Source organism: Rousettus aegyptiacus, unplaced genomic scaffold, assembly GCF_014176215.1.
Source record: "Rousettus aegyptiacus isolate mRouAeg1 unplaced genomic scaffold, mRouAeg1.p scaffold_m13_p_16, whole genome shotgun sequence".
Lineage (NCBI taxonomy): Eukaryota > Metazoa > Chordata > Mammalia > Chiroptera > Pteropodidae > Rousettus > Rousettus aegyptiacus.
In genome coordinates, this window is record NW_023416291.1 from 42,384,419 (window position 1) to 42,399,733 (window position 15,315).

General features: G+C 50.0%; 1 protein-coding gene across 12 annotated transcripts in view; it reads left to right on the plus strand.

Moving 5' to 3' along the window:
- The window catches only part of GATAD2A (GATA zinc finger domain containing 2A), an 88,586-nt gene that overhangs the window by 64,767 nt on the left and 8,504 nt on the right, over positions 1–15,315 (plus strand). For all 12 annotated transcript variants that reach the window (XM_016132340.2, XM_016132343.2, XM_016132335.2 and 9 more), the window contains 5 exons: positions 12,117–12,249; positions 12,376–12,507; positions 13,608–13,697; positions 14,302–14,433; positions 14,597–14,764. In XM_016132340.2, coding sequence (XP_015987826.1) covers positions 12,117–12,249; positions 12,376–12,507; positions 13,608–13,697; positions 14,302–14,433; positions 14,597–14,764 — 655 coding nt within the window. The remainder of the gene's footprint in view (positions 1–12,116; positions 12,250–12,375; positions 12,508–13,607; positions 13,698–14,301; positions 14,434–14,596; positions 14,765–15,315) is intronic.

Below are 15,315 nucleotides of genomic sequence, written 5' to 3' on the forward strand. Positions count from 1 at the left end.
CCAGGTGGGGTCATCTGCGTTTGGAAACTCTGAGTTCCCTGTGGCCAAGGCATCCTTGATGCCAGCACCATGGAGGGGTCCATGTGGGGGCAGGGTGGGAGAGGAGTTTGAGAGCTTCCGAGGGGTGGAAAGATGGGAGACATTCCAGCCGTTGCTACGTGTCCTCTTTCTTGGGTCCCAAGCCATATGACTGCTTATATTTAGAGCTTAATTTTTAAAATAGTTGTGATGTAACCACACTGCAAAGCTTTGGGTCTTAGTGGGACTGAGACCTGGGGGCTTGCAGTGTTCTTCCAGGCAAGACCTTGACGGCTCTCAGAAAAGCTTTAACACAATGGTGTGCTGAGGATGGCCCAGGCATGCAGCATTTTCCTTCCTTCAGGAGCACTTGGAGTGTCCGTGGACAGTGTGAGAAAGAGCGGTCCTGGTGGCACTTCCCAGAGAGATAACAGCCCCGAAATTGGGGCGCTCAGGGTTTTAGGTCCCTGGAGCCGTTGGGTTTGGTCAGAGTCAGGGCCTTATAAGGCTGTGGTGGTAGGAGCAAGGTGGCAGTGGGGCTAGGAAGGGTGGGCCATAGAGTGCCCTCTGGAGGGGCGGAGAGTCGATGCTCTGGGCTTGGGTGGAGTCCATGGACACTTGGACTTGAGGGCAGAGGTCGACCTGCTGGAGGAGGGAGGAGGTGCCTTTGCTTGGAGAGTGGTGGTCTTCAGGGAGTAGGGCATGAGGTACAGGAAAGTGTCTTGGCAATGGGGACTTGGGTCACCTGGCTGGCCACTGAGCAGTCAGTGCTTTGCCTCCCCATCTGTAGATTTGCAGTTGCGGGGCTACCCTGAGTAGTACCAGGTTCTCTGCATTGGGTAACTGGGGCTTGTACAGTTAAAGACAGAAGAATAGGGTTACCAAATTTTGCGGGCTTGTAATCGAATAGGTTTTATAGGGAAATTACGGTATATCTGTGGGGTAAGTCCTATTAAATTTTTAGTACCTTTTGATTTTCAGAACAACTTTAGCAGCAAGAGCAAGTCCACATGTCAAGAGGACTCCACTTGAGAGTCTTTGCTCAGCCCTCTGTCACAGGGTAGGAAACCCTTTGCTGTAAGCATTGGTGCGACCCCTTTTCCATCTCTGGGCCCAAAAAACATTTGATTGTGTGGAAAATATCTGTTGATGATACTTATTAATTCATTTTAAAATGACAGTAATAAACCCATTTACATGGTAGCATAAAAAACATTTTTATGAGAAATAACTTTTGTGGATCTATTCAATATTTGGCTTAGTAAGTAGACAGCTGGATTCGCATCTCTTCTACATCCAGTCTCTCGTAATATGTCGTTAGGGTCGAAGCATGTGAAAAAAACCCAGTCTCACTCAGAGAAGCAGTTGGAGCACAGGGGAGTGTTTTTGGGTAATGTGTGTGTTTCTTTAATGTAACACCAAAACACAAAGTGGCCTTACTCTAATGGTTAGTTGCACTGTAGATACTGAACCTCTTCAGCGAACTTTTTGTACTCTTAACATTAAAATCTATCAATCTGGGTTGCAGTTTGAACAAAATAATCATTAAAAAAAATAAACTCTTAAATTTTATGATTATTTTCGATTTATATAAAAGTTGCAAAAATCATTTCTGTACACTTCACCTCAGTCTCCCCATTGTTAATAGGTTACTGTGGAACATTTGTCACAGTGGTGACCTAACACGTATGTTGCTATTAAAGTCTGTATATAATCTATTCAGATTTCTTCTTTTTAACCTTTTCTGTTCTGGGATCCCATGTTACATTTAGTTGCCATGTCTCCTTAGGCTCCTCTGGTCAGTGTCTCAGACTTTCTTGGTTTGATGACCTTGACAGTTTTGAGAACTGATGAGATGTTTTGTAGGATTTCTCCAGTTGGGATTTGTGTGGTATAACCATGATGTTGACCTCGATCCCCTGGCTGGGCAGCATCTGTCAGGTATTTCCTCTGTCAACCTCTTTTTCCTTCCCGTGCCGTCCCCTTTGGAAGGAAGTCACTATTTACAGCCCACTCCTAAGGATGGGGAGTACTACTTCCCCTCCTTGAGCGCACAGCATTTGCTGAAATTATTTGGGATTCTTCTATGTGGGAGATTTGTCTCCTCTCTCCATGAAATGACCTTTTACTCATGTATGTTTTTGTAATACCATTGAACATTATAAAATATTAGTTTACTGAGTTATTGAGATCTTTCAAATATAGTCAGCCCTTGACCAACATGGGTTTGCACTGCATGAGTCCACTTATACTTAGATATTTTCCAATAAATATGTACAATACAGTAAGTCTTTATTTTTTTTAAAACATTTTTTCTTTAGCTTTATTGTAAGAATATAGTATGTGATACATATAGCATACAAAATATGTATTGACTGTTTATGTTATCAATAAGGCATCTGGTCAACAGTAGGCTATTTAGTAGTTAAGTTTAGGGGAGTCAGAAGTTACACGTGGAGTTTTGACTGCGTAGGGGCTAGTGCCCCATCCCCTACATTGTTTAAGGATCAGCTGTACTAACACATTTCATTTTTAGTATCGCAGAATCAGATTAGTTAATATCTGATCTATTGGGTAGCTGTTGAGCTCACAGTGGCAAATACAAATTTTCAAAAATTCTTCATGTTGCTTATTGGAAGGTAAGACTTTATCATTGCTGACAAATACTGTTGGTTGTTTTCCTTAGAGCAGTAGGTTTTGTTTTGACCACTTTGGGGGGAGAATGGCTGCCGAACACCCAAGTCTGAATAACCACAGTGTGTCTGTCAGTCTTTCCTTTAGGTAACAGTAGTACTTTATCTTGTCACAGAATATTAAAAAGACACATAAGAGCTAAAGTTTAATACAATCAATAGCTTGTCCTACTTCATGAGGGCATTGCCCAAAGTGTGACAACACTGAGTTCTGGCACAGTTTGGCACTGCTGGACCAACTTGGCGAAAAAGGCAGATGTTGTCTTAGTATTGCAGTGACCTGGCAGAGCCCCTGGAAGGATCCCGAGGACCTTTAAGAGTTTATTTTTTTAAAGGGGAACCGCTGCCTTGCAGTGGCTAGCCTAGTGTGATGCAGAGGAGCGCAGGTGGGCCCGGCCCTGCTGTCCAGTGTGAGCAGAGGCCAGGATGCCTGGCAGGACTGTGCTCACATCTCAGGTAGCACAGTGGATAATGTCCTACTGAGGTCAGGCAGTGGAAGAAAGAGAAGCCCTCACCTTGGGACCTTGTCCTCAGAGATCTTCGGTTGCAGGGCAGGTGGCCAGTTGAGTTAATTCACAGCAGAAAAAGTGAAGGGGCTACCCTGAATGTGCACATTGTGTTCCATGAAGATCTTCAACTAGATGCATTTTTTGTACCTTTTAAATTTGATAACATCCCCTCAAGGTCAGCAGCAGCATCCATTCTGCAGATAAAGAAACCAAGGCTTAGTGAGATTTGGTGATGGGGCCAGATTCCCAGAGCTGCAAAGATATACCTGCCCCACCCCTCCCTGGTTCTCCTGGCTGACTTGAGTGGAGTCTTGTGGCTACTGGGCTCAGAGCAGCTGGAGCAGATCTGGGGGTCAGGGGACACCTGAGCCTGAAGGGATTTACCAGAGAAAAGTGGGGAAGGATCCAGCCATTTGAAAACAAGTATTTAAAGGGGGACAGGAAACTTCTAGGCAAAGTGTGCACTTTCCATTTATCACAGACGTGTGTGGTCATTACAAGCTGGAAAGCAATGTTTGTTTCTTGGATGTGGTTTACACCTGCACACGGGACTCTTGCTGTGAGTTGGTGAGGAAGCTCACATCCCAGGAGGTGCATTTAGGTTCATCTGATATGTAGAGTCCCTCCATGCTAGAGAGCGCTCTTGGGTTCTCTTTGTGTCCTCTTTGGTGGAAAATTGGCTCAGCATTTTATTAGGGGACCCAGAGGAAAGAGGAGACACTAGTATTGGTGCTGTGGCTGGCGCAGTTGGTGTTCAACATTTCTTTTTTCTTCACTCTCCCAGCGCCCTTTCACTTTTGGAACCTGGATTCTTGAGTACCAAAACCCTACCCAGTTTCATGGGGCAAGCAGTGGTCCGTGTGTCGTGAGGGTTGTTTCCCAGTCAAGTCTGAGGACCCTATCTGTGTCCTCACACTGTCATTTCTTTATCAGTTTGGGGACTCAATATGCAGTTGCTGCTGGCTGGCCAGAGTCCTTTAAGTATAAATAAAAATACTTTCCCTTTCAACCTAATACAAAAATGGTCTTTGGTAACCCAAGGTAGAGTCATAAGATTTAAGAGTCACATGAGATCCATCCTCTCCCACCTTGTACCCTCTGCAGGCCACAGGCACCCAGCTAGTCCGACCAGAAGGGCGCCTAGGTCACAGGGCAGTGCAGAGTTCACACCGCAGCCTTAGGTGTCCCAGAGTTGGGCACCCCTGTCAAGGCCAGAGAAGCCTAGGTCTGGTATGGACCTAGGTTATCGACAGGTTGTGGGTGTGTGACCTCAGGAGTTCACTCCCTTCAGACTTTTATTCACCTGTTGCATGGGGGTGACAGTCAAGCATTTGAGAGGATTACATGGAAAGGTGTGTCTTGGTGGGTGGCACAGGGATGGCTATTGTAAAAGGCTCAGTAAATGTCCTGGCTGATTTTCCAAACCTGACATAGGTCAGCCTTTCCCTTCTATGACTAGTCGTTTTTAACAAGTGCCCTTTGCCGAATTTCTGAGCAGAGTTGAATCGGATTAAACCTTACTGGTGGTGTCAGGTACAGGCTGGACAGGTTGGCTGCTGGCAGGGTTACGCTGCAGTGACTTCCTTGGGCAGGAGCTGACCCTGTAGGCTGCCCTTTTGTCATTTGGTGTTGGGGTCTTTCTGTAGGGCTGCTCCCAGCTGCTGTCCCAGGAGGTCCTCTCTTCTGCTCACCTTCAGCTTGCCTCTACAGCTCTTGGTAACTCTTCACAAACTGGCGCCTGTCACTGCTTCCAGTCACAGCGAGGTCCTCTGGGCCTCCCTTGACAAGCTGTGTGACTTTTTCATGGGCTTCTGTGTACGTAGAAGGAGCTCCAGCAAGACAGACTGGATGTCTGCTGACCTTGTTGATGGCATAGTGCCCCTCTGCTCCCGCCAGGCACCCTGGGACTGCCTGCCTCTGTACTGGGGGCCCTGAAGGGGACATGGGCTATCAGGCCTAGGCCTGGCCACATGTGCTCCCTCCTTTTCTCCTGAGATGTTTAGCTGTAGCTGTGGCAGGGTGCACTGTAATGGAGTCCCAGAGTGGTAGTTGGATCTGAAATCTCCAGAAAGAATGATGGCTGGGTTTCAAAAATCCCATTGAAGCTGCTCACCTCCATGGCCTCTGTGGCCGAGAAGCAAAATGTATTTTGACTTCCCGGTCCCCACAAAGCAGGCTCTGGGCTTTTCTCTTGACATCCCAGCCAACAGGGTGTCAAGTTACAGGGTTAGGAGAAGTGGCAGTGGATGCCAAGAAGGGAGTAGAGCAAAGGGGTGGAAAATGGGTGGGCTGTAGGGCTCCAGGGTCTGGGGAGGGGACCAGACACCCCCCAAAGGCAAGCAAGTCTTGGGCTTTAGGGCGCAGTCTGTGCAGCACAGTTCCCTTTCTTATCTCATGGCATATCTCTGAGTGAATGGCCTCTGGGAAGAGGGGGGTGTCTAAGTCCCGCATGGGGTCCCAGTGAGCAGCTGCTATGCCCATGTGGCCGTGAAAGGTCCCAGAAGTGTGTGTGCTGAGACACCCAGTTCCCAGGGGCCTGCCAGTGAGATAGTGCCAGTGGTAGGACTACCAGGGAGCTTTTGATAATTCTTTCTCATAGGACTTTTCTGAAAATGTTTCTGGAATTGATGTGGGGGTTGAGGGGTTGCTCATTGGATTAAGCATGTGAAAACGCTTTCCGGCTTTCACTCAGATGCCATTCCAGGTGGTATCTGAAGCCATGGTGGCTCCTAGGCCTGAGGATGACCCCTCCTTTCCTCTGGAACCCCTTCCTCATCCCTTTTCTTCATTGGGCCACCATGGTCTCTAGCCAGGTCTTTCTGAGCCTGCACGTCCATCCTATCCCAAGTCTGTATTTGCCACAGGCAGGCATGCCCCCTCCCTTGTGGAGGAGAACCATGCTGGTCGTCTTGGGCGGGGGTGTCTTTGAGAGTTGGTAGGGGTGGTTACTAGAAGAAACCTTTTTTTCCCCACCTTGTCTTTCAATCCCAAGGTAGTATCTAGGATAGGTGGCCTCTGTTGACAATCTGAGGGAGAACAAGGAGTTACGGGGTATGGGCTAGCTCCCTGGGGGCAGAGCTGAGCCATCTGCTCCATTATCTTAGTGATTTAAAGTACTGATGTATTGGTGTGGTGTTGTCTGTCAGGTCTGTTGGTTGGCTGGTCCCAGCTGGCTGCTACTTCTTGGGTTCTTGTCCTTGCAATCCCAAGTCAGCTGGGCTAGATGTCCTGTGTGGCTTTATCACTCATGGGGGATGTCTGGGCCCATCTCCATGTCTGTCTCTGTGACCCTCAGAGACCCTTTCTCCACACAGCTAGCTTGAGGTCCTATCCTGGGGTGGTCTTGGTGCACTCAGACCTCCAAGAGTGCACACTCCAGGGGCCCAAGTAAAAACTGTAAGTTTCCTGTGACCTCATCTTGAAAGCTCACAGTATTGCTTCTTCCACATTCCCATAGTTCAGAGAGCAAGGCACAAAACCACCCCAGATCATGAGGACAGGACTGGACAGGGTGTGAGCACAGGTGAGGGTCACCTGGAATAAGCTGCTTCCACAGGGCTCTCAAAGCTGGGTAGAGGGCCTCTTCAAGGTGGAGCGCCGGTCATCGGTATGGGGTTTTGTCACTCATGAGTATTAGGGCTCCTTCTTCTACTTCTTTAAAAAAATAAAATTATTAGAAGGGAAAGTACACTTCCAGATGTGGAAGCAGGCCTGAGCAAGAGAAGTGTGTCTCAAAAGGCCTAGGGCTCCCTCTTAACATCCACCAAAGTCCTGGACTTACAGACTAGGGTTTGGACTTCCAGGGCCTGTTGTTTGAAAAGACACATAATGATAGAATTCAGAAGTCCTTTTAAGTGAATTTGCACATTCTTTAGCAACACGGCATCTATGTGCCTGTGAACATAGCCCACCCACGTTTGCAAGGTTACCAATCAGTCTTTGGGCATCTCCGGGTTCCTTGTGAACTCACAGACCCCATCCTGGAATGAGGTACCAGGGAAGAAGAGGGAGTGAGTACATGGCACATAGCCCACAGAGCAGACACAGTTCCTGCCCTCCCAGGTTCAAGAATATTCAGATATTACCTTAGTGGCTCGCCGATTGTCTGCTGTATGCCAAACCACATTTTTGACGACCATCCTCCTTACTGCTTCAGGAAAGGTTGGGGCCCTTGACTACCCCAGCAGCCTCCTAGGGTGTCTGAACCCTGAGGGGCAGCTGGGCAAGAACCATTCCATCCTTGTCAGAGGTGCAGAGAGGGAAGTGTCTTAAGCTTAAGTGCCTTAAGCTTACTTATAAGAGATGAAACCAAGTGAGACCCCAGGCAGCCGTGTGGGGGTGTAACAACACCCCACCTCAAGTGTGCAGGCTTAGTACGATTGGCCTTTGTGAGCACAACCATGGGCTCTGGGAGGAGACGCTGTGTCCTCCCCCACCCCCCAGCCAGCATGGCACTAGAAGAAGATTCCCGTCTGGCTGGCTCTGGGGAGGTAGGGAGCCTCACTCTCTCTTCTGGAGCCATGGTGTCACATTGGGTCACCCTGGGAGCATCCTGGCCCTCACAGGAAGATGCAGTGCCCCAGGCCTTGTGGAGACAGGCTCTGAGTGGGGCCATGGGGCCTGGCTGCTGTTCCTTTGACGGCCTCCAGTCCCACATTGGGGTGGGGGAAACTGCCTGTCAGACAGGCAATGACAGTGTGGGCCAACTGTCTCGGGGTTGCCATACGGGCACTGTGAGAAGGTAGAGACACTTTTCCTTGGATGAGTTTGCTGGAGTGAGGGCGAGGGAGCTGGATGCTAGCAGGATGCTCTGCTCAGGCCTTTGCTGCCCTTGTGTGGGGCCCCCAGAGTTCTGCCCCGAGCTTCCTAGCCACAAGATGGACATTAGGGGGTAGGGCTAGGAATACTTCCTCAGGCATGCATAGTGTGGGCGTTCCCGTGAATGCATTGTGGGAGTGCTGACCACACTCCAGGGGGCAGGGTGTGGGAGGGTTGGGCCTACCAGGGACATTCTGAAGACACAGGCAGTTTGAAGTGCATCTCGAGGTGTGAGTTGTGGCTTACTAGGGGGACTTGGGGATGTGGTGGAGGGAACGGTGGTGAAGGCAGGAGGAGCCTACAGGTGGAGAAGCCCAGGCTACAGAGACTGGAGAGGCTAGTGGGAGATGTGAATGGGCTCCAGTGGGAAGAACGCACTGAGGCCATGGTGGAGACTTGCAGAAGGAGCAGGTGAGCCTGGTGCTGATCCCACCCTACCTTTAACCACAGCTAGCAGCCCACCTGCCGTTGCACCCAGCCGCTGGGCTAGAGAGAGATGGAGAGAAGGGGGGCGGGTTCTGGCATGGAATGGTTGCCGCTGGCCTCGAGGAGACATTTTTTGTCCTGAGGCTTCGTTGGGCCCACAGTCATCCCCAACTTCCCTAGTATGTGCATTAATCTTGGGGATCTTGTTAAAATGCAGGTTTTGATCTAGCAGGTCTAGAGCAGTGGGATGCTACATTTTTACAAGCTCTGGAGAAGCTGCTCTGGGTACTCTGGAGTTGAGGTATATGATTGTCCTGTCCACCAGGACGGAAGTGCCTTTTATCCAGGGAATTATCCCTACTGCCTGGCATCACGCCTACTTCATAGGTGGGCAGTTAGCAAATAAGAGTAAGAGAGTGAGTGAACGAACGAACAAATGAATGAGTGTGAATGAAGCACACCTTCCCTGATAATTGGCAGGCCCATTCAGAGAATGACAAAGGTCAGAGCCACAGAGGACACTTTCTGCATTCCCTTGATGAGACAGACTGCTTCCTCCAGCACAGACTGGGCTGGGGTGGGAGTGGGTAAGACACTAAATATTAACCTCACACTGACTGCTGACTGGTGAACAGCCGAGATCCTATTGTTAGTTAGGTTTATAATACTGCCCGGTTTATAATCCCGGCCTTCCCTCCAGAAAATTTGTCGGAAGTTCCTGGCAGGTAGCATAATTTTTGTTTGGTTAGCCAGGGTCAGCCTGAGGGGGAGGAGGTAGTGAGACCATTTTTGCTGATAACAGTCTGGCTTGCTTCCAGGTATTTCATAGGTCACGTAAAATCTTTTGATCATTCTATTTTATATAGGGGTTTTCAAGATGAGCAGGATGGGCTTATTGGAGTTGCCCTGAAATAATGTAGCTTCCAAATAAACTTCGTGCCCAGGTGGCTGCTGTGTACTTGAAATAGTGTACTTTGCCTCACCACTATCCCCCTAGTATGTTGGAATAGATTTCCTCTGCTTTTATTCTCCTGGCCTAAATAGTTCTATATTTTAAAACAAATTTGTAAATAAGAATGCCCACGTTAATTTTAAGCCGGTATCAAAAGTGGGTGTTCCTTTTCCTGACTTAAAAGAACTCTCTGGGAAGGAACTGACTTGAAGCACCTTTGCTTTAAAAATGGAGCTTAGGAAAGTTTTTCATGTTGACAGCAAGAGGGGCTGGTGACCCCTCTGTGTTTGGAAGAAGTAGCCTAGTCCCTGTAACATACCACAGTCCCTGTGGGCGGGTGCCACAGAGGAAGTGCTTGCAGCCCGGCAGCCCGGCAGCCCCAGGGTGAGCTGGGAGCCTCCATTTTCTGACAGCACCTGAACCCTACCTCACTTCTCAAAATGAAGGCTGCTTGTCACAAACCGGTTAGAACTGGCTGTTGCCATGGTTTTCACGTTGGAAGGCACAGTTAAAGGGTCATGTGACCAAGGAGGGAAATGCCTTTGTCACATGACTTTTTGGTGGCCTGATTAGCATACAGGAAGTTCACTCCCTGCTGGCTGCTGGGATGCTGAGTGATCATCGATGGAAGGTGACATCATCTCTTGGACGAGTTATTGATTAGTCTCATCCAAGATGGGACCTGGGAGTGCTGTGGTCAGAGTGGCCATCTCAGGAAGCTTCAGCCTCCAGATGGCCTCGGTCCCTCACCCTGTCCTCTTCCCTCAGGCAAATTTCAGTTTTATTATACATCTCACCTTCAGAAGTGCATGCCCTTAGTGAGATGATAAAAAGTTATTAATCGCTGTAGGTCACTGTAATCTCAGCTCACACTTGCTCAGGAAGCGCCTGCTGTCTAAACCTTGATGTGGTTCTGCTTGGGCTCCTGCTTCCCCTATGTGCAGCCACCTGGAGCCTACCTAGGCCAGGCCAAGATTAGCAGCAAAGCTCCTATGCTGGGGCCTTGCATCTTCTTGATGTCTGTGTGTACGTCCAGAGAACCTGGGATTGGAGCCCCAAAGTCACTTTGAGAGTCGATCTTGGGTGGAATGAACAGCTGGCAGGGAGACAGAGAGTAGAAAAAGCAGTGGTTCCTCAATTGCATTGGTCTTTGATTTATGAGGCCTGAGTGAGACGTCCTGGGTAACTTTATAAACAGCAGGCAGTTTCAGGACTTGAGAATGCAGTCTGATAACCCCAATGAGGGGTTGTGTAACTTGAAAAAGGTGTTTTTTTGTCCACTCCCCTAGTTTCTTGTGAGAGGCCAGCTGACAGTTAGTTGTGCTGGTTAAATCAGATCAGGGCTAGGAATGTTGAGGTGTAGCCACCAAGCAGCTCTGGGAATCAAGGTTAGGATTGGCTAGTGTTGGGGTGGAGGTCTGGGGTCCAGGTGTAGTCAGAGACTCCTCAGGGTCTCGTCCTCTGCGAAGGCGCAGCTCCCTCTAGGAATAGAAAAGGTGGTTCAGTGGGCTATTCAAGCACCAGTTCTCCATATGTACTCTTCCCCTGCTTAGCTGGGATGTAAGGGGAAGGAGTGGGACAACTTTGAGCTTCCAGTTAACTTCATCAAGTTTGTTATCTGGGCCACAGTGCCACCTAGTGGATGCATTTGATCTTGGTTGGTTTTGCAGCTGATGGAAGGAAGAATCCGATTCCTTCAACACAAGTGCCAAGGCCAAATCTTAAGGGAAAGTTTACATTGTGCCCTCAGCAAAGAGAACTGCTTGGTTGGGGGTAAGGTGCTATCTCTAGGACCCATTGGTCCTGTGTGTGGGGTCTGTAGCAGAGGCTCAAGTGTGTATGTGTGTCTTAGGGCAGGGGTCCCCAGCCCCTGGGCCATGGACTGGTACTAGTCTGTGGCCTGTTAGGAAGTGGGCTCCACAGCAGGAGGTAAGCAGCGAGCCAGCAAGTAAAACTTCATCTGTATTTGCAGCTGCTCCCCAGCGCTAGCATCACCGCCTCAGCTCCACCTCAGATCATCAGACATTAGATTCTCATAGAAGCAGCAGTCCCTTTGTGGTCACTGTCTTAGTGGATTTGGGCTGGGCAGGGGTGGCTTTGGCACCAGATCACCCCATCTACTGTTAGAGTCTGGGGGTTAGGGGTTGCCGGACACCAGTTTATGAGTGCATCATCGAGTAGGTGAAGAGTATCCAGATGTGTGAGAGAAAATGTGTTGCATGTTCTTTTAGTCTGTTTCAAAACATGCAGCTACTACTGCCATGTTGCCACTGGCAGGATGAAGAGGACATGTGTGGCCTAAGAAGAACTATCTAGCAGGCAGCCTCAGCCAGGATCTAGAGCCAAGTGTTTTTAATCCAACACCTAGCCACATGGTAAAAAGGAATGGTGGTGTTTTCCAAAATGTCTTTGTCACCTTTGGGCACAGGGGTGTCCTTATCCCTGGGCACCAAGAGCTGCCCCAACTGGGAGGGGTGCGGTGTGGTGAGTGCAGCGAGAGAAGACAGCCTGGGTGGGTGGCGGGGAGGCCATCAGGGAAGACACAAGGAGAGGAGACTGTGGAGGCCCATGGGGCACTTGCGCTCGTCATTTTGCTGTGTCTGTATCTTAATCTGGGTATCTGGATGATGTGGGGCCCTGGGGACAGTATCCAATATAGTTAGGATGCTCTGGTAACAACCTACTATTTATCCTCCACAGTGACATGAAGTCCGAAAGGAGAGCCCCCTCACCTGATGTGATCGTGCTCTCTGACAATGAGCAGCCTGCGAGCCCGAGGGTGAATGGGCTTCCAAAGGAGACCTTGCAGGAGACCAGCACTGAGTCCCTCATGGTGAGCCTTTTCCCCCTGCTGGAGACCACCCTACCCAGTGGCATCCCTGAGTGCAGCTATCAACAGTGAGGCCTGTGCTCCCAGCTGCTGGACCTCCTCCTCAACCCTGTTCTCTTTTGCTGACAGAAAAGCAGCCCCGAAGAACGAGAAAGGATGATTAAGCAACTAAAAGAAGAGTTACGATTAGAAGAAGCAAAGCTTGTTTTATTGAAAAAGTTGCGGCAGAGTCAAATACAAAAGGAAACCACCACCCAGAAGGTATGTGCATATCTGTTTCCTCCTCGAGTATCAGTGGGAGCCATTCAGAGTCAGGTTGGAAAGGTTTCCATAGGTGCATGAGGGCTGAGGTCTGAATAGAAACTTGCAGGCTAAAGTTTGAGTTTCCGATTTAGCCAAAAGGATGTTAAAGTGAGAAGGTATCAGAATGTTCCAGATCTGAGTACGTAAACCAACTCCCTATAAAAGCATCAAGAGAATGGAATGCAGGTAGATATCTGAAGCTGCTGGAAATGCACTTCTGCTCCAGACCCGTTTGCGAAAGACCTCCTGCCCTGTGGCTGGCTGTGCTGGCCAGCAGAGGCTGCTGTGGGATTGTGTCCTGGGGCTCCTGCTCCTGCTACCTCCCCTGGTCCCCACAGCTCTTTGCGATGCTGCTTTGAGCACAGTTCACCACGTGTAGCAAGTTCATGTTTGTTTTGTTAGGTTTCTGGGAAGCTTCCTGGTCAGTAAGGCAGCTGTCTTCCTGTTTATCGTAACCACTGTCACTAAACCAGGAAATGAATGTATATATTGGGCAGGACAGCTGACAGTATGTAGAATACATGTCCTCTAAGGGAGAGCGACGGGAGGACGCTTACTGGTCTGACTTGGGGGTTTGCTTGAGCTCTCTCTACCCATTTGGCAAGTGGATTCGGCCTGACCTCTGTTAATCTCGCAGTGAACAGTGCCTACCTGTTACTTGTTTCCTCATCAGTTGTTGAAGACACAGTGAAGTGACCCAAGTCTGTCACTGTCCATTCCATAGTGGAATATATGACTTTAAGAATCCCAAAGTTGAGATTAACCAACCTGTCTAGGCCCCAGGTCCTTTCTCATCATCACTCCAAGCCAGCAGCTGAACCACAGAGTAATGCCAAGAGTCTCCAGGGGGTGAGGGGTGCTCAAAAAGTGCTCCTCTGCCCATTTTGAACATGTCATTTCCTGCTGCAGATAGACGGGGGCCACTTACCAGGCTGGAAGCAGAACCTTTGCAAGCATGGGATCTTTGGAGGAGGAAGAAAACCAATCCTCTGTCAGGATTACGTGGTGGGATATAGGGCTGGTGGCCTTCTCATCATCTGTGTCCTGCTCTCTTGCAGCCCGCAGGCTCCACTGGGAGCACCGTGACCACCCCTCCCCCGCTTGTTCGGGGCACCCAGAACATTCCTTCCGGCAAGCCATCACTTCAGGTCAGTTTCCTTCTTCATCAGGCTCCTGAGCCACCCTGAGAAAGGCTACCCATTCTTTCTGATTAAACTGAAGTTTTCCTGCCAGTGGCCCAAAAATAAAAGCATGTTCATGCTCCAGACTAGGCCACTGTTGACATCATAAAACACATGGGAGGCCCCCTCCATGCCTACCCCTGGCCAGACTGGAGAGGGGACTAGGATCCTACCTACATAGACTGAGCTCTCTTTGTTCTTAGTCTCCCAAGGGCAGTCGTGGGGCCTGGCTGAGGCTTGTCTCAGCATGGCTCAAAGCTTCCTCTCCTCACAGGGTGAGACAGGCAGAGTTCTCACCCTCAGCCACAGGGCTGAGGTCTCAACAGGGGCCTTGCTCCCCTCAAACTGATCCAGGCCCCCAGCTCACACCAGCAGGTGGAGGTGCCAATAGTGGTTGGCTAGACTCTTTCTGTGGTGTGTCCTATGTCCTGACTGAGCCCAGATTTATGAGGCTCATGTTGGAGTCTGTGTTCCTTCCTTTTTTTTGTTAAGTATGTGCTTTTACAAAAACAGCAAACCTGTTTGTTAAAAAAAAAGTCATGTAAGATCTAGGGATTGGTGTCATTGACAGACCTCTTCGACTCGAATGCCTGGCAGTGTCATTCCACCACCCCTGGTTCGAGGCGGGCAGCAGGTGTCCTCAAAGCTGGGGCCACAGGCGAGCTCACAGGTCGTCATGCCCCCGCTCGTCAGGGGGGCCCAGGTGAGCAGGGTGCATGCTCAGGACAGGAATACAGCAGGGCAGTCCCAAGTAACCGTCTACCTCGCGAGAATGACCTGTCTCAATCCTCAGGCTGGGGGCTGTGGAGCCCAGTCCTTCTCTGCCTCCCTCCATTGTCCTTCATTGTCTTGTCCCCACCCCACAGCAAATCCACAACATCAGACAACATTCCAGCACGGGGCCACCACCACTTCTCCTGGCCCCCCGGGCATCTGTGCCCAGTGTGCAAATCCAGGGACAAAGGATCATCCAGCAGGGCCTTATTCGCGTCGCCAATGTCCCCAACACCAGTCTGCTTGTCAACATCCCACAGGTAAGGGCCATGCTGTGCTAGCATGGGGAGTGTGTCGTACAACTGCCCCTGAAAGGGCCCATGGTCCTGGGGCACAGTGGAGTGGTTCAGCATAACCTCTGCTCTCTTAGAGTCAGGTGAGGCCTCAAGAGGCCCCATGGTGTTTGGACTTGAGCTCCTTGGGACCTTTCAGGCATGAAGGTTACAGGCAGGAGTCCTGTGTTCAGATCCGCCTCATGACTGAGGTAGCAAGCTGCTGAGAGGGAAAGGGTTGCAGACATGAGCTGAGCCATGGGGAGGCTGAGGGGTTGTGGGAGGCAGGTTTTGGGGAATAGACGAAACCCGGTGAGGCGTCTGATGAGCCTGGAGGCAGCTAGGGGGCACCAGAGCCCTCCCCACCCTCCCCCCTTCAGGCACAAGCATGTGAGGAGAGCGTGTCTGCCGATGTCCTCATAGCACCAGCACATCTATTCTTAGCCACACATCCCTTCACCTCTGGACAGAGCCTCCGAGATGGGGCGGGTCTGTCCTCGCCCAGCAGAGCCAGGAAGACAGGACCAGGGGAGGAGGGC